The sequence below is a fragment of the Varroa jacobsoni genome, unplaced genomic scaffold, assembly GCF_002532875.2.
Source record: "Varroa jacobsoni isolate VJ856 unplaced genomic scaffold, vjacob_1.0 scaffold_1449, whole genome shotgun sequence".
NCBI lineage: Eukaryota > Metazoa > Arthropoda > Arachnida > Mesostigmata > Varroidae > Varroa > Varroa jacobsoni.
The window spans coordinates 240,164-265,997 of NW_019214351.1; the positions used below are offsets into that span (position 1 = coordinate 240,164).

The window sequence follows — 25,834 nt, forward strand, 5'->3', positions numbered from 1 at the left end:
ATGAATTAAAAGCAAAATATAATCTTTGCTCTTAGTAAAACGTAGCGCTACATTATCCTGAGTAATTATAGGAGGGAAAAGAGCCAACACCAAGACCCTGTCTCGTAACGAGTACGACTGAATCACCGATTAACAAAGCCAGAAGCTAGACAGTGTGCATCAAATATACTTCTTGCATCTTGGGTTCGTGGAAGAACTCCTCGAATTTTGGCCATTTAGAGTTACTCGATATATAGATGAATAAAGGATCTATATGGCGGATTAGCTTGCGTTTGTGGCGTTGCACCTTTTGCGGACTTTTGTAGGGAGCAGATAGGCAAAGATACCTCGCGGCGCAAAAAGGGCTCAGTTTGAGCACGAAAAACAATATGATACCAAGAGAGGCTTTACGTTGTACTTAGCTTATCTGTTGCCATAGGTGCTGGCAAGCATAACCGTTGCTGAAAATCCAACTCTTATATCGTGCAGTGCCCAGTGCGCTGCATTCGCTGACGTAACGGATACGGCTGCCACGCTTTACGGTATGCCAAAAAGAGGGCCAGATCGGCGAACGCTGCAATCGTAAGAGGGGTCCTCAGTTATCGACTGAGCAATGGCCAACATGGCTGCCTGGTAAGTCTGTGTCTGTGTCGTCGTTTCTATCGCATTTTTCAAGCTGGAACATTGTGCGGTCAATGTTTATTGTAGAAAGGAGTCCAGACATATAATATCACAGTCTATAGAAAGCGTTGCACGATTAGACTGGTTGCGAAATGTACAATTGTCGCTTAACATGTTTTCCCTCTTTCGGCTTTGAAGGGCGACATAATTTGGATGATTAACGCCCATCTTTTTCAGTGCGTTAATACGGTAACGTCGTAACTAGTGAGCATGCTGCATTTATTACTAGATAAATTACATAAATTACCAGATATTAACAATCAAGAAAGAAAGGAGTGAAAGAAAATACGCAATTTAGGAAACTAAAGTATTATTATTACTGAGATTGACAACTGCTTGTGCATATACACATTGTATTCTGTACCTGTTCATTTCTATTATCGTATGTTTTCCAGCTTCTACCAAATATCAGCAAAAACAGGATATATAAAATAATATCGAGAGCAGTGCTTTTATTAACTACAATTGAAAGTAAAAGAATCGTACGGGAACACTTGTTCACGATGGTCCTCTAAGGTGAACTGGTATTTTTTGTTGTCGCACACAGGTAACAAAGCAACACTTAGAAGAGGCAGACGCTTTTGTGGTCGTCTATTCCGTCACGGACAGGGAAAGTTTGGAATTGGCCGAGGATACCATTAGTCAGCTGAGAGTTCTATGCGGACATCAGAAGGGCGGAGGTGTCGGTCGACGGAGATCCTCGGCTACTGCGACTCTAGGCGGCCTCCTGAATAGGCCCATCACCAAAGCCGTCATCTTAGCAGCAAATAAGGCCGATCTAGCTAGGAAAAGATGCGTATCAACAGAAGGTAAGCTATTAACAGTTCTTAACTTGTCAACAAAAAGGAAACAAGCGTATTGTAGATAGATGGAATCTCATTACAAAGAGTAGAGAGTTGATACATAATCAAGTTAGTTAATAAAATATAGCTAATATTAGAGGTACCACATTTGAGTACCGCGAACACTTACTGCGAATATTCATATAAGTTTTAGAAATTGGAAAAGTGAATAGGCTGTAACAGTGAGCTAGCTCGTAGTATATTTGCGAGGATCGACCAGAATGTATTTTATTGAGATTATTCGTTTTTCCTATTCGTTCTACTAAGAAAAAAGCCAAAAAGCCGTAGGGACAGCTGTGTATGGAGCTGTTCCGTATTGTAGAATACGGTCACGCATCGAACTAGCTAAATTATTATTGTCCGCGCTATTTTTAGACAAGGATTTGAACTGGATCAGCAACTCCAAACGCTTTACGTTTTCTTACTCCTTTGAATAATGATTCGGCTGACAGTAGCCGAGTTGATTTCAACAAATGGAACAGTGATGTTTACTTCCGTTTTCGTCCGGAACCAACACCGCTTTTTCCCTTCGGCTCGTCGCCCAAGGTGCGCCCCTCCAAATTCCTCGACGTTTCGCTGACTTCGGTTGCAAATGCGTACGAAAGGTCGTTCATTTTGCCCTTTTCTTGAATAGAGCCTACAAGTCCTTCTCGTCAATAACCTTTAATCTAGCCTGTTCTTTCGTATCCCCCATTTGCGCGTATTTAGTACAGGCTATATGCGAGATAACCTGAAAGTCCGTGCAGGTGGAGGCACTTTTGTGTCACGATGTTATATGGCTCTCTGGTAGATAAACGGTTTCTAACTGGTCGTGAATTAGCTGACCGTGTCTACGGAAAGTATCCGTATACGACTCAGCACATGTTGATGCACCACCAATTGTAGTGTACCTATACGTAGAGAGGTAGAAAAAGGATGAAAATGATTTAAATATATATTTTAGACTAATCCACATTTAAATAGGTTATGCCATGTAAACACTGCGACAAAGGTCTTAGGTGAATCAATATTAGGTAAAAAATACTAATATATTAAATATGCCTCGTGGACATCTTGAGAGTGCTCTTTAACAGGCTGCCTACTGGAAAACTTATATACGCGAGCCTTGAAAGCGATGCTTCCCCAATGGCGAACTACTCATCTGGCATGTGTGGTCTTCCCGTTAAGGCAAACAACTAGTCTATAGAACTCTATCTGCTTAATTATGTACGATATAATACAATTAGGCTGCGAGCGGAAGAAATACAATAGACATTAAAAATTGTCGAACTAATATATAGAGAACTACTGTATTTTTATACGGCATTTTGTGCAATTTGCTGTACACTTTTGGATTTCCAGCGCAAACCTGCCAGCCACACAGATCCTTTTGTCTCGTTGACAGACTGGTTACGGATCCGATCTCAGTCCACTTGCATTGTATGAATTGCTACCGGACGCATCCAAAGTATTTAGAGAAGATGTTAGAATGCATCATCATCTACGTAGCACTCGAGCTTCTGTTCCTCACCAGAAGATCAGCTTCTATTTAATTTCATCTATCAAGTAGCAGTTGAACAAACAAGGGTAGACGTTTGAGTAAAATATATCGTATAAAGCGATTGACATGTTTCTCGCAAACAACAACCGCACGACGACAAGCCCAAGCTGTCAATGGGCGCCCGCGGTTAGTGGACTAAATGACGTTTATACGATGTTTCTTTGCTATGGCCAATCGACAGACTGCACGTACCGAATACTACTTATTTCAACTGCAAGTTCGCGACTTGCGTAGTTGGTCATCATGTGACTGTGAATGAATCATTTGTGTACATTATGCATTTATAAAATGTGTGTCAATTTCTCTATTGCTTGTTGTTGAAAACGAAAACATAGATCCCCGAAAGGCAGAAGGGAAGGCAGGACGGGCAACCCTATGTGGCATCGGGCGGGAAAATATTTACATATCACACAGATCGTAAGGAAAGACGGCCGTTAGAATGTTGTTTGCCTTTGTGCGCCAATTCTTATCAATCTTTTTTACACAGCTCGATAAAGGCCAGCATTAGTCGATATTTACATAGTTTTACACCAATCTTCCGCAAGAAGCTTTTTTTGCAGTGGCCATGACCGTCCTGTTGCGAAAGATTTCGTCCGCACAAAGTCGCAAAAAGCTCGCTATTTGCTCGTAAGTAGATGCAAACAACGCCAGGGGCCTGTATCTATATGGTGACTAACTGGCTGGCCATAGATATTATTGCTATAGTGTTTTCGTGTGTCCTCGCTCGAAACGTTCTGGGGGGCAGTGTATCAGGCCGTAATGCGTTGCAATGAGCGTCGTAAGGGCGTCAACCGTAAATGCTTGGACCTACTGAATATTGTCAGGGAGGTGTATTAGCCCTATCCTAGACGGCCTATCTTCGAACTTTCCGATTGCAAACTGAAATTCTAGAATAAACCTCTTAAGCCCTCCAGGCCATCTCTGTTTTTCGAAATCTATCTTTGTTTCAAAACAATCTTTAATGAATCTGTAACACATTTCTACTCACACAACGTTTTTTTTTTTAAGATATTAACTATGAAGCTGTGGACTAATAGTGGTGCCGTACGGTACTCTTTAAAGGGAAAATTGAAACAATTTCGCTATAGGAATGCCAGACATCGTATTCCTTTAAATGATACAATTGGGCTTTATTTTCGTACACTATAACCCCTTTACACAATAGAACGAGAGAAAACCTAAAAGCGAAAGTGACATTCTGTCGAACTTTCTAAAGATGATTGTATTTTTGGTAGCTGGTTTGATTACTATGACTTGATATCTCCAGTGTTTAAGATTAAAACGTACTTAGCTATAGAATATCAAATTGTTTTTTATTCCGATGTTGGATGAACCACAATCTAGAGGGCAAAATCTCATGGATCATTAGAGATTATAGAAGATCACGAAATCGTAAAGTTTAACGCGGTTGCATGCTAAATGTTTTACAAACTAACAGTGCACGACAGAAGCTCAAAGATCCAATCAATTGCTCCCAATAGCTCTGTGAAATAATTTCGTGAATATGATTGGGAAAAGGTTTTATCGGTAGTGATAAGATGCTGTAAAGATGTCCGTGTGCACAAAAGCCGCAGTCGATAAGTGGCACATGGCAATAACTTATTTTAGAAATGTAAGTAGAAGGAAGTATCATGCTCTTCAACGTTAGGCAAGTTGCGGTCCGTAAAAAAAGTATACCGTTTAGATACAGCACTGTGGTAGGGGTTGATCTCCCTCAACGATTTCACTATTACATTATTGACCAGTTTTCTTTATTGCTATTAATGGGTAGGCCCTGAAAAGCTATTCATTGCTTTAATTTTTATACACATGCAACGTATAATATAGCAACATATGAGCCAAGTACGTGCGCTGCACGAGTTAACTGGAGAAGAGTACTACTGGGCATAGTGTATGCTTATAGTGGCAACGGCAAATTTTCACGCTGCCGGACGGACATCACGCCAACAATTATGCCAAGTACGACCGGTACCGCCGATACATTTGAGAGATGGTTATTGTCCAGCAATCCCTTTCACTACATTGTGTATACATATATATACATAAACAGCTAGGTAGATACATTTGCATTTCGAATGTATTGGTGTTGATTATCGTCACGAAGAGCTTCAAGGCCGGTCGCATCAAGCAAACATCCTTTTGATATTTATATGTAGGTTCCTCGTACACGCACGCACGCACGCACAGAAATAGTCACGCGCGGTCCACTTTGCAAAAACTCGTTTCGCTGACTGCGTTCCGTGTTACTAATGTATCGACAAACATACGCAGCGTTCGCTTTTGTGGATCGACGTTTGATGTACAACAATTAGATGCTTCAAGCAATCGAATCGGCGGGTGGATTGCGAAATCTTCTCATATTCATAAGTTGCAAAAAAAATGCTATAGAACTTGCTATAGGATTCCGTTTGTCTTTTAAAGCTCTTTTAAAGTGTTGATTCAGTCCAACCCCATACGCTAACTATTGTGCATCAAGACCGTTACAAACAATGCCAATATTTCGATGAGCATTTCTTGCGATATCGGCAATAACTTATGCCGTATATACTTTTACTAAGGTCGTCACAATGGGCCCGCTACAACCAGATAAATGATCGCCGCTGTAGCACAGCAGATAGCTTCCCTCACTTCGGCTCCACTTGGGCCTAAACCGCTTTGTCGATCACGCATCTTTATATATGGTCTATTACCTGCAAGCTGTTGGTGTTGGCAGCAGGCGCTGTCGACAGTAATAAAGCTCGCCAGTACGGTATTAATGTTGTGAAGTAAACTAGCAAGCAGCGGGCGATAACATGACGCCCACTTTTTTCAAATTCATTTTAACCAACATCCTATTTCAATGTATGCAGTATCTTAATGTGACTAAAACAGTATGTTGTAGATAGGTCGCTGCATTATTGAAGCTCGAGCTTTTCTTACAGATCGAGTAAGATACGTCCTCTGCTGGTTTACACCGCTAGACCTTGGAGAACATCCTTCTTATGGCCAGACTATTCTGTTTTGTAAATGCTCGTTTTCTAAAAGTAATGAATATGTTACGTAGCTTGAGCAACTTCAAAAGCGGGTCAGACGTGAGCGAACAGGTCGCCTCAAGGTTCTATTGGATCCACGCAGCAGAGTTTGATGGGTGGGCACGTGGTTATAAATACGAAAACAACGGCAACAATGGTGGTAGCGATAGGGTTTAACTAATGAGATAATTTATATAGCGCATAGCTGAATTTCGTTAAATATAAACAGCTGTATTACCATTTCTTATCTAATATATTATATATTATGTTTCAACAATGTATACACTATGATTTAATTGGATCATCCTTTTTTTTGACAGAACGGTAACTTTCATTTACTGCTCTAATTTAATAACTTATTCGAGAGTGTTTCGATAGAGATAGCAATTACGTTTTCGACAGGACGAAGCCTTCTGCGCGGGGCAATTCTCAGCTGCTCAATAACTTCCAGCTTTTAGCGTCCATTCTATATTAATCACTTTCTCGCTTGCATCCTTGTACTGGTTTTGAATTGGAATCGTGAAAAATACACAGGTGGACGTGACATTATTGTACCGCCGTCGAAGGTAATCACTTTGTCTATTGTCAATAATAATCGTATGAAGTACGATTCCCACGCGTCTCTCGTTTTATACTAGTTTTTTTTTTTACCGTTTTAAATAGGTTTAACAAGACAGGTTCATTATGCAAAGCTGTCTTGCAGGAATGACTGTAGCCCATGTCAAATCATGTCAACATCTACCTTGAAGGCCGAATATCACCTCTATGGCCAATGGTTTGAATAGGCTCCCAGATACAATATAGGTGCGGGACACCTTGCCCAGGTTACACGATTTTCAGACTGTGAACCTGACGTCCACGTAAAAAAAGTTTCCCACGGAATGTATCATTATTAATACCCGTCTTAGTGATAGTTTTAGGCAGTGAAAGAATCTATAGAATCTAACCAAGCACGATTATGTTTCAAAGTAAGCGTCTGCGCTGGCTTCGATCGCCTGTATTATTTCATACTGCTGCTAATTATCTGTCTAGTGAGTCTCACACCGATATTGGCCCTGTCATTAAGCTCGTTTGAAAACATTTCTCACGATTTGTTGACTGTTGCGCCAAAAGCTGTCACAAACACGCGTCAGTAATTAATTAAAATAAAATCCATCATTCATAGAATCAAGATTATATTTGTTTGGTTTCAATGAAGCTTCAATACACTTCGACTTTGCATCCCCTTCCAAATGCAACCTTTGAGGGAAACCAATAAAAATTAATTCAGACCCGCAGGTACGAACGATAAGAATAACTTAGAAAATAAATGATAACTAGCCTAAATTACTTGTATCCACAAGTCCCGGTTCTATGTAATCACCGTGTTGCTCAAGATCCCCCCCCCCCCCAGTTCGCTACTCTACGGGACTCAATTTGGCTAGCTCTAGTATGATTTAATCCCGGTATACTAGCAGGTTGTGAACAAAGGGCACAACTCTGGGAAATTGTATAGAGATTTTCAGGTATCCAACTGAGGAATGCGCCTTGCTAATTAGGCAGGGCCTGGAACAGGTCATGCAATAAATTCTGGGTAAATGAAGATACATGTCCTCTAGCATTTACTTACTTAGCAAGTGATAAAGCACGATAAATAAACAGCACTGTCGATTGAAGTTGCCACTTTAAACATACGAAATACATTATGGACCTATAAGATATTGGTCACGTGTTAAATTACATTTTAGAATCCAAGCTTTAGTGCGCCATGATGTGAACCCTCTCTTTGAGTTGAATTCAGCATTTATTTATTCTATCTAGTCCTGGAATAGAAGAACTTGTCCCATTTGAGCGGTTGTTGACGGGAGCTACGTTGCGATGATTTGCTAGAAATATTCTAGACAATCGTGCCTAGTTCCGTCTCGTTCAGTAGACTAAAGGCCTAGATTTGAGCTGTAATCGCCTATTCTAAGTCGAAATTTTTAATCACGGCTTATAATTCGGCGAACGTGTATAAACGGGCGGAACTTACAATCGGCAGAGAAACTGGTCATGAACTGTTTCATAGCTATAACAATGTATCGAAACTTATTGAGTTATTTTCTTTCGGAAAAAACACGCAGCTTTACCCGTTGTTTTGCGACACGGTAAGATGTCACAGTTGAAGTTAGATTTCACTTGTTGCTTGTTCTCTAATCATAATCGAAATCGTTGTTATTAAGTTAGCTTTTCAGTTTTTTTCTCTTTTTTACTTCTCCTCTTTCCTTTACCATTTAGCTCCGTAGCTAAATTAAGCTATCATTCAAAGATGCTGCGTGTGAAGGTTAGACATTGTTTTTTTACTTCTAGAGCAAATTATGCACCATGGTTAGCCCTGAAAGGTACATTTTCGAGGCCTACTTTACGATGCCTTTCACCAAACGCTGCCAAAAAAGCCTAGGGCATTTGTGAAGAGGACGTGATCGTTAAACGATACCTTCTAGAGTGGTTTCAGAAGTCTACAAATGACAATTTAAGATCTAAGCGATGCAGCCAGCGCTCAGGCTAAAACTTAACTTCCATCCAAAAGGTATCTACGACCCAAGTGTAATGGATCAAAGACATTTTTGAATAAAGAAAAGGAAAAGTGTTGTGAATAATGCAACGGATTCCATAGAGGTTAATATGGGACGACTATTTTCGTTAAAAACGTAATTTGCTTAGTCCCAAAAATGCAGGAAATTCTTAATACAATTCTGAGGACCAGCGATGGCGATACATTCCTTTCAGAACATTAAAAAAAAAAAATTAAATAGATATTAGACTGTACTGCACACTTAGTGCGTTTAGAATAAATAAATCCTCTAGAAGTTCAGGCACCGGACATTTGGATCCGATTGTAAGCACCGAAGTCCATTAAAGCACTGCTTTCGAAAAATCAACCCCGAATGAAAAGCGATTCTTAACGGCATCAGAATTAACAAAACGATCGGGCAGTTCATGCAAATTAGGGAAAAGGGCGGATTCCCTGTGAGAGAGAAGTTGTAACTTGAAAGGAAACGTATCCGCGTGCTAATATTAGGGACACCTTGTAACCTAGGTTCGAAGTCGAACATAGATAGACTTCGTTTCCAGCCATAAGAACTCGATACATAGAGGCAAGGAGGCGAAGCCTACAGAAAAAGGGGTTTTGTTTTACGACAACTCTGTCGAAGTTAGCCCAAGAATTGGAAAGGATTATTTGCATGTTCCACATGTTCGTACATACACAGACCTACGCTATAGCTCTTATTGATTTAGTATTTTTCCTTGTAAAATGAAATGAGCTCCTTCTCGGAAATGCCAATGTCTTCGACTAAATATTTCAAATCTTTTTCTATCGATTGCACGCAGACCAAACGCAACCAAAACGTACGCGTATCCGTGTATGCTATTCTGCATTGAGTAAAACCATGCCATCAATCCGAGTTTACAGGTCCGTCGTATAGATTTAACGACCGGGATTACGAACAACGCAATTAGAACTCTAACCTATTCTTTTCGTTCTCGAAATACGCACACATACGTATTTTATTCACGAATGCTAGTTTGAATATAACTTCATATATAATATAAATATATATTCTATTCATATACAATATGAATATATATATGAAAGAAAAAAACTTATGTTTTCTGGGGGGGGGGGGGGGCATTTTAGGGGACAGGAAATATTTTTACTATACAGACTATGCTGAGGTGCGGCGAATATGATACAACTTAGTGAATTGTCTCAAGAACTTCTAAGTCGAGCATTTTTTCGCATTTGCGTGGTGGATCTAACTTGAAAAACAACTTTGCATTGCAAACAAATACTGGAATATGAGACAATTCGTATGTGACTATATAAATATACATATATATATATATATACATATATATATATATATATATACATATATATATATACATATATATATATATATACATATATATATATATATATATATACGTATTCATGAAATGAAAACCTGTAAACGATACAGTTCGTTACGTCTCATAAGGTTGCTACGTCTGGTCTAACGGACTTCAAATTGCTAGCTAATTCCGTATTAAATTCGGTATTTCTCTTGGTATGCACATGGCGGACCTAATAACACTACGAGCTTACATATCCTGATCATTATTACTAGTTATAAAATTTCAATAGTTCAAAGATTGCCCTCTTCCTCAATGAGGCAATTCGGACTCAACACCTAAACAAAATTGCCGGGATGCTTCTTACAGCTGTCTACGTCGAAGAATGAGAGTTTTCATATTGATTCAGGAATCTATCGAATTGTTGTTTGTGCAGAAGGATTCGGTAAATTACTGTTTTCTTTTCTCTATGTGAGCGAAGTACCAGGCAATAAGTCTCATACAGTATCGCATGAACACCTTAGGTATGAAACATCGGATGTTTTATGTCACACACGAATCTCTTTTTCATGGCGGCCATAGAGAATACATGATGATATCGTAAGCGCTGCCTCCGCAGCAGTCAACGCTGAATCTTAAACGAGGCATAGCACATAGTATGAAGAACGATATGCGACGCGGAACGACAGTTCGACAGGCCTTCATCGAGTGTGCACGCCGATCATTAATGGCGGCTGAAAGTCTGAACGTTGAAAAAGTAAATATTTTGTCGATGTGGAACAAAGTCACTGAGTAGATTACATTAGAAGGCCGACGGCCGTCCTTAGAACGACATTGCAAACATATACTAGTTCTGACTCGGCTTGTGGAGAAAGTTTTCATTTGCTTCACTTTTTTTCATTTCTTTCAATTTCCACCTCTCTCTGTTTGGCTATTTATGCAGTCACATTAATATCTCATCAAACGAATCGCGCCTCTATCCATCTACGTTTCTATGTATATACTGCTAAAAATCTGTATCTGTTACTTTGTTTGTATCTCTGACACAGATCGATCCCTCAACATGGTCATGTTGGGCTGGTGCTTCCATCGTATTGCTCGCTTTTCATATCCGTGAAAACGTTATAGAGACCGAAGTGGGCTATTTTTTTTTTTTGAGTACGTTTTTTGTTTGTTTTCTATTGAGAATATCGTAGCCCAATATTTACATGGAGGCCTATGCAGCGGGTAATTGCTACTGATACCAATCGAGAGCCTTCGCCAAGTCAAGTCAAAATACAATGTATGCCCCTACACCCAAAACTCAGCTTAAAGGTTAAAAATGTCCACCGAAAGTTGAAAACTTAACATGACATTCTATGTAAGGATGTTTTTTCTCGACGCCAATCGAGAGATCTCCACGGTGCTGAGTAAGAGTGCAGTACACGTCCCTATACTTAAAATGGACATTGGAGTGAAAATGGTCAAAAATCAATTGAGGGGCTCACTCTGCTGACTTGATAATAGGGTGAAAATGCGTTCCGCGTTACTTTAGCGTATTTTTAGAGTGGATTTTTTATAAGTCTAAATTGAAAAGTTGCGGCATCTAATACGACTGACCTTTTACTTATTATTTTGTTTCTTTTCCGGGATATCCGCTGCACTCTTTTCCAAAAAATATCGAACCTTTTTTTGTTGACGTCCCTTCTTTACGCTAATCGACAGATTTTGATTAAGTATAGATGCAGCAATCTTCCCATAGATAAAAGTGATACTCCGGCGTAAGAAAGGCAAAAAATCCGATGTAGCAACATGGGAGCCTAAATAGGAAAGTTGCTTCTGCTCACGATGAGCTGGGTCGAACATGAGCAATACAATATCTACATGCGTAAATCTCAGTTGTCGAGACCAAAATGCCGTTTGAAAGATAGAAACCTAGCATACTGTTCTGCGTAACGGATCTTCCTGACAACAATCCATAGATCATGAAGAGTTGAATAGATACGCACCCAAACCTGAAATCGATTTTCCTACCTAACATGAATAAGCAGATTAGTTGGCTATATTAATCGCAACGTCTACTGGAAGACCGATTCAGATCATACTCCTCTCTCAGAGATCGGTCAACGGCCGATCTTATTAACGTTTCGGTTAAAATTCGCTTAAATTAAAAAAATCTCAAGTCGGTTCAGCTCCTGCTAAAGTAACTGCAAAAATAATGACAATCTATTTTATTGTTCAATTGTTTACATTTGATGTTTTTTTAGCGGAATGATCAAATATTTCTGTGTCAGCATCGTCGGTCGAAAGACATGTATATCCGTCTGCAAAAACAACTTGATTTGACAGCGACTGAAGCCAGCTGATAGGTCCGAGTGAGTGCTCCTTAATGCGTAATGTGTCACATCCAAATAACCCTATGCATAGCAAATAGCATGAACGGACAAACTTATAAACCACGTAGAACAGACAGAGCCGCAATCTGCGTCTGAAAAAAACTACTCTCTAGGTGCGTGTACGAATAGAAAATCCTTACTATATCTGAGCGTATCAACTGGACCGAGTTGGTTCGAAAGAAGGGCGACTAATACAATAGAAACTGAAGTTCCTGCTATTTAATGTTTCTCTATACATAATACACGTCGCTCGCAGCAAGGCCCACTTGAAAAAGCTGTGTAAACCGCTAAAGTATCGAGGAAGGGATCTACTTCAAGCTGGCATACTCTGACGATACGTTTAGAACAAAGCCGTTTCTGATCGAAGCATTGAAGAGACGAGCCGGGATTTTTTTCCGGTAAATTATCAAGCAAAGTTTTACATTCAGTCTAATATATTACTAATACTTGCATTGTTCACTTCCACTCTACTAAAACTATGTGATAGCAGTTCAATGTGCTTAAATTGAGCTGTTCTATAAATTCAAAAGTTCAGAACTTTACTACGTGACAAAGTGAACTATAAGTAAAAAATATTTACACAAAAGTTACCGTTCTAACGTTGTAGCCAGATACGTAATAACTACATATATTACACACACCGAAATCTATACTATAGCTGTCGCCTATAGATATTGACGGTTGGAATCGTGTGCTCAAGAGACGCAAATAGAGCCATTGAAACACCAGTGGAAACAGATAGTCGACGTAACACTGACAATCGAAAACTTGGAAAAATCTAACGCAAACACACGCCAACAGACAATGACAGAACAGATAAAATTTGCCATTACTCTAAAGCGGACCTGTTGAGAAGCGTGACCGCTTATTGTTGTGAAACAGTATGGATTACCGAACTGATAAACGAGCAACACGCCACAAGGAAGATGTACTTCATAATGGAACAGTGCCGGGACAAAGCGTGGACCCGTCTAGCTTTAGGTAAACATTTTCAACAGGAACTACAGTTCGATGTAGTTTTATCAGATTATCAAAATGCAGGACAGTGAAGCCATAAGTGCTATGTTGAATTCGTGGTCGGGAAAAAAGTGCCTCGGGGCCACTCGCTCTGAGGCGCGGACAAATATATATATACGTGCTGAAATTATCGAAATGTGTAGGTGAAATTTCTACAAAGATTTTGAAATTTTGTCACGATGTGGCGATTAAAGAAAATGACGCTATTTGTTATCGAGGTACAATTATTAGAAGAAACGAGCTGAGTATGGTCTATCGTTTGCGTTTGTGAAGATGCCGATATGAAGAACGTTTCTACTCTATTGGTCGATTCATTACGAAAAAGGGAATTATTGCGTATGTTAATATGCGGGTAGCGATGTCAGCTACGAAGAACGAGACAGCTTTAAACCATTAGAAAAAAAAGCATGTTACATCAATGGATTTACTCGACCGTGTTTCCCTTTACCCACAGAAATACAACAAGATCGAACTGTTGCTAAAGCAGTTGGCTGAAAGTGAGCGATCAAAGATGGACCACATAGGAAAATACGCAAAGAAAAAGGAAAAACATGCGCTCCATGAACTGTGCCGAAGCCCTGACCAATAAGATCAGAAAGGAAATGCCGCGCAAAATGATTCGTTCAGATTACCTGTGTCAACACCTAATAACATTAAAACAAGCTTCTGATAAAGATCCCCCTGAACTAGTGAAAAAAAGCGCCGTGTTCCACTATGATAATGCCAGACTACATATATGTTTTGCTACCAGGCAAAAATTAAAAGAGCTTCGATAGGAAATTTTAATGCATGCACCGCATAGTCTCGATCTTGCATTATCAGGCTATCTATCGTCTGTTTCAGCATCTGCAGGATTTCCTTGATAGTATTCATTTGGTTTTACTAGAGAGACTTAAAGATCATTTTTCGCCTAGGGACAACAAAGGTCCTGCAATGGTGGGGCTATGGTGCTAGCGGAAAGCAGCAGAAAAGCATCGGTAATATTGTTTAAAAATATCAAAAATTATCGATTCAATCTGGTCTTAAAAACGATCAACACTTTTTTGATAATCCATTATATACGGGGCGCTTTTCATCAAAAAAAAATAGATGTGCGAATCTATCATCGTCTATAAACAGTTCTTTTGATATAGCGCCAACCTCAAGTTAAAAAAAACAAGCTTTTCATAAGGACACTGCAGACCGCTCAGATGGGCTCATGGCAAACACGCCTACATTCAGTCTGAGTATTCGAAACGATCTTCATGTCTGCCGCTTCCCGGAAATACAATGAGAAGCATTTGATGTGCTGAAGCCTTCACTGTTCCTGTTTGCGTACGCCACATAACACTCTTGTAGTATCGTTCACAGAAGAATAATTCCGAACCCCAAAACAAATATTGTGTCACTCAGTGTATATGTAACATTACATGGTCCTCAATTATACGTCCTGACTCAGTGAAGAAAAAAGATGTGCTCGATCTCAACCAAATGGCTACATTTGCGCACGGTATTTATGGTGCGTATAAAGTTGGCCTGAATATGCGGTGTAAAACGTTAAACTGAACGCTGCGTACCCCTTGGTGACAATAAACGTGAATACTGTAGGAGAACTGTTCGTATTCAGGCTTTTGTTGTCCCAAGATAATAAAAAAAAAATATGTTACACCCGTCTACAGTGTGGCAAGAGCTGTAAAACCGTTTCATATAAAATCACCGTTCAGATGCTGAGGCGAACACAGGTCGACAGAAACCATCAAATCCAGCAGGCATATATTTAACCTTGACACTACGCAAATTCAGTGATTTAGTCCTCGGGCACGGCAAGACTAGGGTAAATGATTACAGAGAGGTCACTAACTTCAAAGTTTTCTGTCTAAAATTAAAAGTCAACGATTTTGTCAACAAGCACTGAAAAGGGTCAATTGACCCTTTGTATATAAATAAAGTATAAATATTTTAGGATACCATCATCGCTCTATGGGCAGCATGCGCAGATAGATCTTGCTTCTGTCATTTCGATATGATCATTAGGTGTACATAGTGTTCTTCTCGATTCGAAGAAGTGCCTCGCATTGCACCCATGGCCTATGTTTTTATCGATTGCCGAGTTGCTACAGCGCAATATGTTATCATCAACAAAAAAAAAAGGGTTGCAGTGGGGTTGTTTCGCGGGCCAGTTAGCTTTGGCGACGAAGCAGGCAAGTGGATGGACGACAAGACGCATCATGGCCGCCTTTATCGAATTGAACCGTTGTAATAAAAGGCAAGCATAAAATACGACTTTCAGGTGGTAGTTCAAAATGGCATTGGGTTTCCAGACAGGTGTCCTAGTTTGAAAGTAGTCATCCTACTATGCCGCCAACGTTCATAAAAGTGCAACGTGCTATTATCTATGTCCTATCTTTCTGGTTCCCTCTTAAGGCTACAGTTTTATTTAAAACTGAATAAGGAAACAATGGCTTTACAGATACCTCTTGATGTAAAACCAGACCACACTTGCACCAAAATACCTTAGATGGTATGTGAAAGAAGGGGACTGTTCTGGTTAGAGTAGTTTCCGCGATACAAATGTACATGCGTCTGTACAGAGAACACGCATGTCCGATAGGTCCACGTAATCTACAAATCTCGCAAAAGAAAATTAAAGTCGAAAGAAAAAACAAATATCTCATCTCTCGTAAAGTGTCTAGTTTAGAAATGCGACATACTCGTAGTAATCGAAACTTGTCGAAAATCAAATCTTAATATCGAGCTTCTAAGTTCTGTTTCTGCACATATAGGAATATAAAACACAGATAGCTCTTTTTTCAACAAAGGATGTACCATTTATTCGTATTGTCATCTAAAACATTTCTTTACGACAATCAGTCCTGACTAATTTGAGCCTTTGTCGACACTTTCTTCTTTGCAGAGGGCCGGTCCTTAGCGAAAAAGTACGAATGCAAGTTTATCGAAACATCTGCGTGTATTGGCCATAACGTAGACGAGCTGCTTGTTGGCACCCTCAAACAGATCCGCCTGAAGCAACGTTCCGGCTCCGTGCCCGCCTGGTGCACACTTGATGTGCCTCCAATCATCCGCTCCCGGGCAGCTTCCCTCAGTCCCGAACCAACGCCTGGACACGGCTATGGACACCGGGCATCCCTATCAACATCAGCCTTTCCGCCAATTATGACGGATAGTGCGGAAGGCCACCGACCTTCGGTGGCTCGTTCCATCGCCTGCAAGGCGCGCGGATTCATCAACAAATTTTGGACCAAATGCGACTCAGTGAGAACTCGATCGTGCGATGATCTCCACGTACTCTAACGAGGAGATGTAAGGTTATAACGACACTAACGATGATGATTATAACTGATGAAATTGAGATAGTGTTCTCAAATAGGTACACATAGAGATAGAAAGAAGGACATCGATGCCTAGCTATCGACAAATGTGGTCACTATACGACAAACGCAAGTGATCTGATGTTTGAGATATAGGTGACCTCAACATGTTGTTAAACATAACTAACAGTAACCGTAAAAATCGACTTGTGGCAAATGGTTATAATGATGATGAGCCAACTCATTACTTAGCTAGCACTGTTATTCGGTAGCGGTAATCATTTGAGTTATGGCCGTGCTATGAGCTTTTTTCCACGAGAAAATATTCTTTAACATGTGGGTTAAAGGGTAAAGATGATGGCAAAAAAATTAAGCTACTTCAAGCGAATTTGGCAGCCTTTGAAATATAATAAATTTTGAGCTGATTGGGCTAGTACGATTATATTTTAATACGTCTTAGATATAGTTTGCTTTATTTTTACATATTCGTCTCAGCGCTCTACCAGCTTCTGCATAGCCATATATCTACCATTCGCGTTCCCATATGTTAACTCCCTATCATTTTTCTATCGATGGGCCACTATGTGGCTTTCTAGGGTATGGAAAGCCCCGTAATTATATGAACTTAGATCGAGAGAATAAGTGCATTGTAGCCATTGCCCGATGTTCTTTTGCCCGATATCGAGGCAACGATGTTTTGCATTGTTATCAATGCTTTCGAGTGCCATCCGAACGGTCTATGAGTTTTTGAGCTTGAGATAACTTTCATTTATTACTTCACTTTCTGCGAATATCTCGTAATAGCAGATGCCCCTGATATCTATTGCAAGTACGTCCGCCGCTTCCCGTCGGAACCTACTCAACGCTGCTACTGAACTCGAAGCGTCTGTAGGGCGACGTGATGTTTTCGTCTCGTCCCTCTCCTACCAGCGATCAAAACTGAACCGTATGTTACCTTCGAGAACTGTCTTTTTGATCTTCTGCAAATTTCACAAGCATTTACAATTGGCCTGAACTCGATTCACAGGGATCCACCTATATTCATTTTTTCGCATCTCAGTATTTGGTTTATAAGTCTGTAACATCCTACGTTATATATCAGCTCTGGCCCAAACAGCTCTTATACACTAACCTACGCATCGCTCGAAAGCGTCATCGATCACAGCAAGGCGTTTGTATTTTTCAGCTTCCGATATCTAGTCATGGACTCGCTAATCTTCCATAACTAACTTATCCTTAATTCAAATGCTTCCAGGGGACTTCAGTGTTTAGCAGCCAACTTTCATTTGCTAGCGACGCGTACTTCCAAACCTATTCAAATTCAAAGTCTAATGGATTCGCTTGTAACAGCTTAATATAATTTGGAGAAAAACAAAATACGAACCAATAGCAGGCGCCATAAATTTAGATAGAAAATAAAACACTGCTGAAGTTAACGAATGTTGTATCGTAAAAATAAGTTGGACGATAAAGTTCACAGTTCTGTGAACATTTTCATATATTCAAAAATATACCCTAAGTGAAATTATAATGTAAACAAAGACAGCTTTAATTAGAAGCATCATGGACACAGTATAATGGTAAAACTACGTAAACAAGGCGCATTAACATAAAAGAGTATGCAACAGTAATTCTCTACTACACGCGAATTCTAAGACTTTGATCTTCACCAGTGAAGCTTTGAAAGATAACCTTCAGTCGCTTTCAGTAACCAAAACGAGCATCAGGGACACTGTAATTATGGGTAACTGTACACTGATAAACCTAGCATTACTGTATGCTAATCAGTTACAAGATGCCGATGGCAGAAAACGGACGATGGTGGGTCGAATAGTCAAAACGTTTATTACGTTCTCTTCGTGTAACTAGGATCAGCTTCCTGTCAGGGAAATACCATTTTATAAAAATAACAAGCGTCTGTACACACTAACTTGATGCTTTTCCGGTACGACGTGAACAGACCATGGTAGAAAAACGATTTTTTTCCCTGGATCAGTTTATCTTAGGTAAATAAACACCAAAGTCATTCATTCATGGTATAGCAGATAATTCGAAGGGACTTCGTTGGGCGTTTTCGTTGGATGCATCCAAAACCGTATGCAATACTAGTAGTGAAATCAGCCAACTACTGTAATTGTAACATTTCTTTGATTCCGTATGCGCAATGGCAAAACTCAAACAGGCAACACAAGTTTTAATGCAGTTAATTCCCATAGCGTGGTACAAAAAAGAGCAAACAGAACAAAGGCACTGGCATCCCGCTTTCTTCAGCACAGATTCGCGTAGCTTCTTCGATACACTGTCTGACAAAGCTCGGACGGATACGAAGACACGCCAGTGTGGTGTAGTCCATTGCATAAACAGATTACCCTTCAATAAAAGCTATAACACCCGACACGACTTGCCTATTGAAACTTATACAATTGGCGCCGAGTCATTAATTACAAATATGTTGTTTCCCGTTGTATCAAGGTAGTGACACCACTAAGGAGATGTCGCTACTGGTGATAGCGTAGCGTATATGGATGAGTGACGGACAGTATATATACATGTGCTCTGAACTGATATGTATATACTGTAATTAGATAAACAATCAAATATTGAAATTTCCACGCAGAGTTTGTTTGCAGAATTTGACTCCGAAAGCAGAAACGGCTCGTAATTGGGATAAATGAAAAGGGAGCGACAGAGGGAAAAACGGAGAGGCACAAGGAACGAGCAGACAGCAGTAGTAACAGGATAAACATCAACACGAATAATAACAATAACAAACGTTTACAACAGTTAATCGAGCATCAAATGAATAGTGTTGCTGTTAATTAGAACGGTCTAAGTTTTGCTCAGGTTCCCAACTTGGTCTGGCTCTAAGGAATCGTCATCCTTGCATACGGTCTAAGCCTAAGCATAACTCAGGGAACGACTATATTTATAAATTCACGCACTTGACTTTTTTTTCTGGAAGGACGGATCTCTTAAGAGTGGTAGATGTGTGGGTGTACACATCGAGCTATTCAGTGTAAGAGAATAAAAAGATTACCGAACACTCAATAATAAACCTCTTATTTAACTTGTTTTTCAGTCTGGAAAGTGACTATCACTAGGATTTAGATGGTGGACGAAAATCTGTGCGGGCAATGCTTTTCGGAGCTTTTTCTGTTGTAGACAGCTGAACGGCAGGCAAAATTGACGTGGTTGTATGTGTGATACTGCTATTCAGAGTATATAAACAGGGTGTGCACTGGTGCTACTTTAGCGATGAGAGACAAAGCGATTATGGAAACGAATGCTCTAGCTAACTCATCGTAAACGAGCAGATCGATCTAACATTTCCAGCTAATTCTTCCCTTTTTCTTTTCCCTCAGTCTCGCCAATTTTAACAAAGACAAATTCAAAAATCATAGATTTAGTTTTAACCATTTGTACACAGTTCTAGCAAAAACCAAAAGATAAGTTCTACTCGGAGATAACAAGCCTGGAAACTTGCATGAAAACAAAGCGCATATAGGTCGCTTTTGTACGTACAAATTTTATGCGAGTTACGTATTATCATGACAAGTCGTCAAATTGAAATAGTGGCTACAAATCAATGGGAACGAATGAAGGGGAGTAAATGCAGGTGATGACGACTAACTAAAACTCGGCTGAAAAACAATCCTGCGATTTTGCCATTTAGCTCCAAACATCCCACGATTTATTAAGGAACGATAGACTCTACCGAAAACTATCTAGGCGCCCCTTAGCCTGCCTTTAAATTTTCCCAAAAAGCTGTAATGCGGTGATGCAAAAATTCGTTCGCCTCCTAGCTTAGTACCATATTAGTTATTGATGATCGGCCAGATTCAACCGACCATTCGACTGCCCCATGCTAGCTAGCACAAAGGACAGGGGCCATATCCTGTTTACGAGCCCTTAACATTATAAAAAATAAGATTATATATATATATAAATAAACGCGCTGAAATAACCGTTATGTAATTAGTGGATACAGCCAGACCGCTCACTGATCAACAGCCAATTGTACGACCTGTGCGGATAGGAAATTAAATAGCGCTAAATAAATTTTGAAAAAGGAAATCTGGACACGTTTAAATCGGACAAGATCGATAGCAAAAACTCAGATATCAATCAACTGTCCTCAAGTGTTTCAAGCAACACGCTTAGTAACAAAATCAATAAAAAAAAAGTCAATCTACGCTCTAACATTATTAGAAAGAGGAGGTAGCAGTCGAATTCTATTAACGATAAGTACTTGGCTAAAATATCAGATCTGAGTCATAGAAGCCGCTAATTTTCCTATGATCGTGATCGCTTATATTTATTATGTACTATTGGCTATAATGACAAGCCATAGTCGACAGGGAATAATGGCCAAATCATTAACGGAAACTATCAACGAGTAGATAGTGTCCTCACTATACACGACGAGACAGAGCATCGACTGTAGATAAACAGATCAATGACGATACGAAGATGTCTAACAAACGAAATAACGGTGCTATGGCGTAATTAGTCACCGAAGTCACGTTTCACAGAATTCATCCATCATAATGTAATCGGTGCTGGCGTAACGCTGTCGTCGTCGATCAGCATGAACTAGCACCTTGTCGAAATTAGGATTTAAAATTTTTAGGATGAAAAAGGACTATACGGAGAGGTCTAATAATTTTCCGTACATTCTATATATTTGTCAGCTCCATTGGGCACGACGTCCATTATCGCCATGACAATTATATGAATACGTTTCTGACGACTATAATATTTGTGAGGTATAGCCAGCCATCAGGTCTGGCGAGCGGGCCCATTGTCATCCTCTTAAAAGCAATACGTAGCCAGCGAGAGGTCTGAGGATGACAAAAAACGAAAACTACAAGCGATAATTTTAGATGCTGAACGCACGAGGCAGATTGCGCTCACAGCCGGTGAGTGACGGTGCCTCGTAAAGAGTCATAGAATTTCCTACACGTAAAAACATACTTAAAAATAGCGTTTACTCGAAGTAGAGTTTTGTCTCTTCAATACAAAACAATAAAAAAAAAAAACACCCGTATACCAATAATACAACTTGCATTAATGATGATAGTAATAATAATGACGAAAAAAATAATCACAGATTTGACATATCAAGAACCGAAGTGTAGTTCTATATTCAAATAAAATAGATTTTATACCCGTCAACCTGAATGTATTGTTTTCATTGTTTTGCTCAGATACGTGGATATTATTAGCTGTTGTATCATTTTTATCGATTAGGAGGCCCAAAGCGATCCTATTTTCTCTAATTGAACTAACACAGATGAAGCTGTGAAATACATGTCGTACAGGATAGTTAAAAACTGCCGCGCTGGATATGTGAGTGAAACTACGAAGTTTCAAGTTTGATGTAACTAAGTGACTTTTCATTGCAATGCACCGTATTATTACGTTTAGTCAGCGCTAATATCATTTAACACGACACACACGTAATATGTTTGAAGGGTCGGTCGGGTGTGATGTTATGGAGTTGACTGAAGACCCTGCGATCAGCTTCGGTTCACACTGCTAATCCATGCAGTCATCGATTCTATAAACGCCGCCATTTTAGCGCGGCGAGCAGGTATCCATAGATTACGAGCCTAAGTCTACTTTTATACCTTACTGCACTCAAATAAATGTTGGGCTTTTCAATTTTACAGGGCCAGTGAACGTTTTACATGGATGCGCATGCAGCACAACATATATATTTACAATTTTTATTTCGTACGTTCTGCCGTGAGTCTCACACGCCATCGAATTCTTCAGCCTATGCTAGGACATTATTCTGTGCATATTAATATCATATGCACGTATAACGAAGTAGGCGTGTCGCATTCGCTGCACTGCTATCATTTATTACCGGCGACAGGCTCCTTGGCCTGCCGTCGTCAGATGTTAAAAACGTCTCAACCAGTAACAGTCGGTAATCTTGCAGCGTAACGCAACGTCTTACTAGGGAAGAGGAACTTGTATCGATTTGTTGCTCTACAAATCTATGGTCTACAACGGTTCGAGCGCCGAAACTCGTGCTTCCGTGATACGCTTGCAATGTAACCGTACACAGTGGCTTGAGTTGTTATGTACACTAATAACATTTAACTTATATCTAAGAGTGAGGTGTCGCTAGGGCTTTGATTGTTAAAAAAACGTTACATCTGCTCATATCGGCTTAAAAGGTAACAGAGGGCACTGTACCGCTGTTTCTTTTTAAGCTTTTCAGTTTTACCGCTGTAAGTTAATGAATGAACAATCTAACAGCAGTGCATCGACTCAAATAGTAATCATTTTGAACATATATGGTCAAAGGAGAAATTATGCATTTTATATAGATTGTTTTGCAACTTAAAGGTCAGTTATACGTAAGTGGGTTGTCTAAACTTAGGCCTTCCTTTTAAGTTATATTTCAGATAGCAGCTAAACAAAAATGAATGAGATTTTTACACTTTTTTCTGTATTTAGTAGATGTTCATTTAAATATAGCCACCACTGACAACAATCACAGCTTTAAGTCGGGACCTATCATTTTCAAAATAATCGTCGGTTAATCCGCAAAGAACCGTACCGGCAGATTCGTACGTTTGAATTCGCTAAAGTGTCACTCGAATAGGCGACATAGACAAAATTCGGACGGAATTATATTTTCGACTGATAACAGGCTAAAAGTTCAGCAAAAAAAACAGCATACAGAGTTCAAAGGGGCAAAAACCTCAAGAAGACTAAGTGTTGGAGCTTATCTGGACGATTCAATTGTCAATTATTTTTCTCTCGAGGTTGTTAATATCTATATCGAAAGCCTAGTTATCCTCGGATTTTTTAAAAACCGCGCGAAAATTCAAACAGGGGACGTCGAACAAAAGCAAAGCTAGTTATAGTGATTTGAACTCGCACAGCGCTAGAATATTTGATAATTTCCGAAAACGAAATTTTATTTTCGCAATACTGACATTATCGTGTTTCATAACGGATCGGTTTTTCCAGTGCCAGCAGTAGCGGACAGGCGCAAACTTTACATGACAAACAGACAACGTAAGTTTGTCCGACTTTAAGGTTTCATCCTCTTTCTTTATTTAGTCAGCTATCACACAAACAAAAAATGTATATATATATACATATATATATATAGAAAGAGAGAGAGCCGCAATTTGGGAAAGAGTGGTATCGTAGGAAACGCTCAAAATTGCGCTCGCTAGTTGATTCCAAGGTATGGACACAAATTAAAATGATTCCAATCAGAGGATCGGACAAATATGATCTGGTACGCTAACATTTATGTGAACGAAACCTGATGATTAATGCCTAGGGCGTAATTTGTTGCGTTTCTTGTACATATACAGCTGCAAACATGACATACGAAGTGAGGCAACCTGCATTTGGTTTAAGGGTCTAAAGGTAGTAAATAGAAATAGTTGAGGCCTGAGATGATATCGAGTCTCGGGCGACAATAGTTTATCACTGAGACACCCGTCATAAAAAAGCTTTCACCGAAAAACTCAAGAGTTAGATAAAAGTATGTACTAACTCAACGAATGTCCGGATCTATAGACGTAACATCGAATACGATGCGTTGGTTAGAGCATTATATTAGAGATAGCCGTTAAGCCTGTCATAAATTTGGACTGGTTTAACTGAGAAAAAAACTGCTATGTTTATACACAATCCCGACATATTGCATGAACCCCTTCCACAAGGCCCTCGCGAATTGGCTGACCCTTAAAAAGATATAGGGTGACATTAACCGCATATTAAAATTGTCACGATACGGCTGCCATTGTTTACTAAAATAGGCCAGCGACACTGAAGAGAAAGGACGAAAAATGGATCCAGGTTAGGGATCCTGCACAAAAAACCTGTAGCTCTAAGGCAGCCATCATTTTAGGGCTACGGTGAGACTAGTTAGGACACAGCATTCAATGTTAAAAGTGGCACGTACTGTAAAAGCGCGTGTGGGATTACCCTGTAATTGCAGAAGGTGGCTGTTTTGGTATGACGTTGGTTTCTGTCAAATATTGTTCTCGCCCAACTCCGTACTTTGATCCCCTTATAAAATGTGTGTTGTTCTTTCAAAGGTTAAGGTAAAATCGTCTTCTTATAGTTTGGCTGACGCCGTTTTCTATTCCACCTGCTATTTACCGGGCGAGGCCTTATTTGAGGCATTTATTCAATAACGTCTAGGTTATGAGGGTCACGTGAATGTAAGTCGACTTCGCTTTTGACTTTTTATCGTTATTAAGTAAGTTAGCAATATAATTGTATGATTATAGCTGTCAGAGATGAATATATTTAGTTTATACAAAATAATAGCAATAGTATTATCTGTCCGCTTGAGCTTTCCTGAAGCGGCTAGATTAAAGGCGCTTGATGGAGCCGTTCAATCTAATTACAAATTACGTTTATTTTATATTAGGACCCTATATGTTACATCTGCCATTGTACTTTGAGTTTTGTATCAAAAACTAACAAAAATCATTATCGATAAAATAAATATTTGCATGTAAAAATACTCATATCGTAAATATATCCATAGAATGGATAGTAAACATTGGCATTGGCGGGACAAGTGCAAACAATCTTTTGAGTATATAGTAATAGTGTTGTTACCTGATCGTAGCAATATCGATAGCGAAGATCAGGAAGACCTCCAACCGAAAATGATTAATTTGAGATTGTGTTCAATTTTAAATAAATCAGTTCATCATCGACCCTTGGACGTCGCTAAGTTAGATAATATTCCACACAGTAGAAGTAGCCCTAACTTAAATGATGCATGTGTAGTAATACCTAGGTGTAGAGCCTAGGTCGTTCATAACTGTTGGGTAAATATAGCTGGCACGGCTGAGAACAAACTTAATAGCTTTGTTCAAGCTCGATCTAAGTTGTGAGTATTGTTACCTGTAACTAGAGAAAATCAACCTTTGTTTCTTAGTGATCCTTTTGCAATTTGTAAGGGTTGAAAAATCATAGGTTTTTTCACCAAAAGTTACAGTGAAGTAGTTATCTTCAATAGTTATCTAAAGCAATATTTCATGTGTTGAAATATCATTTATTTCCTCCGCTCCAGGGAAAGGCACTACGTTACAAAGCTCTTTTCATTTGGTTAATGAACATTATTTTGATGACCGTAGTCACATTGAAATAAGTAAATTGAATGCCTGAATACTCAATGAAATACGACGTATTCCCTAAACCTATATTACTTAGGGTTTACAATTATGTA

General features: G+C 39.4%; 2 protein-coding genes across 10 annotated transcripts in view; both read left to right on the forward strand.

Annotated features, from left to right (window-relative positions):
• Positions 1-21,789, forward strand: part of LOC111270143 (GTP-binding protein REM 2) — a 31,921-nt gene extending 10,132 nt beyond the window's left edge. The window contains exons 3-6 of one of the 4 annotated variants that reach the window (XR_002686160.2): positions 1,208-1,469; positions 16,194-16,600; positions 17,413-17,554; positions 17,864-21,789. Coding sequence is in view for 3 of the 4 variants with exons in the window: in XM_022850208.2 (XP_022705943.1) it covers positions 1,208-1,469; positions 16,194-16,591 (660 nt within the window). In the remaining variant the exon portion in view is untranslated. Of the gene's footprint in view, positions 1-1,207; positions 1,470-16,193; positions 17,045-17,412 lie in introns of those variants that run through there. The other 3 variants (XM_022850208.2, XM_022850209.2, XM_022850207.2) reach the window with 3 other exon arrangements.
• A 2,656-nt stretch (positions 21,790-24,445) lies between these two features.
• Positions 24,446-25,834, forward strand: part of LOC111270144 (uncharacterized) — a 33,303-nt gene continuing 31,914 nt past the window's right edge. For all 6 annotated transcript variants that reach the window (XM_086972379.1, XM_086972378.1, XM_086972383.1 and 3 more), the window contains exon 1: positions 24,446-24,812. The gene's annotated coding sequence lies outside the window, so the exon portion shown is untranslated. The remainder of the gene's footprint in view (positions 24,813-25,834) is intronic.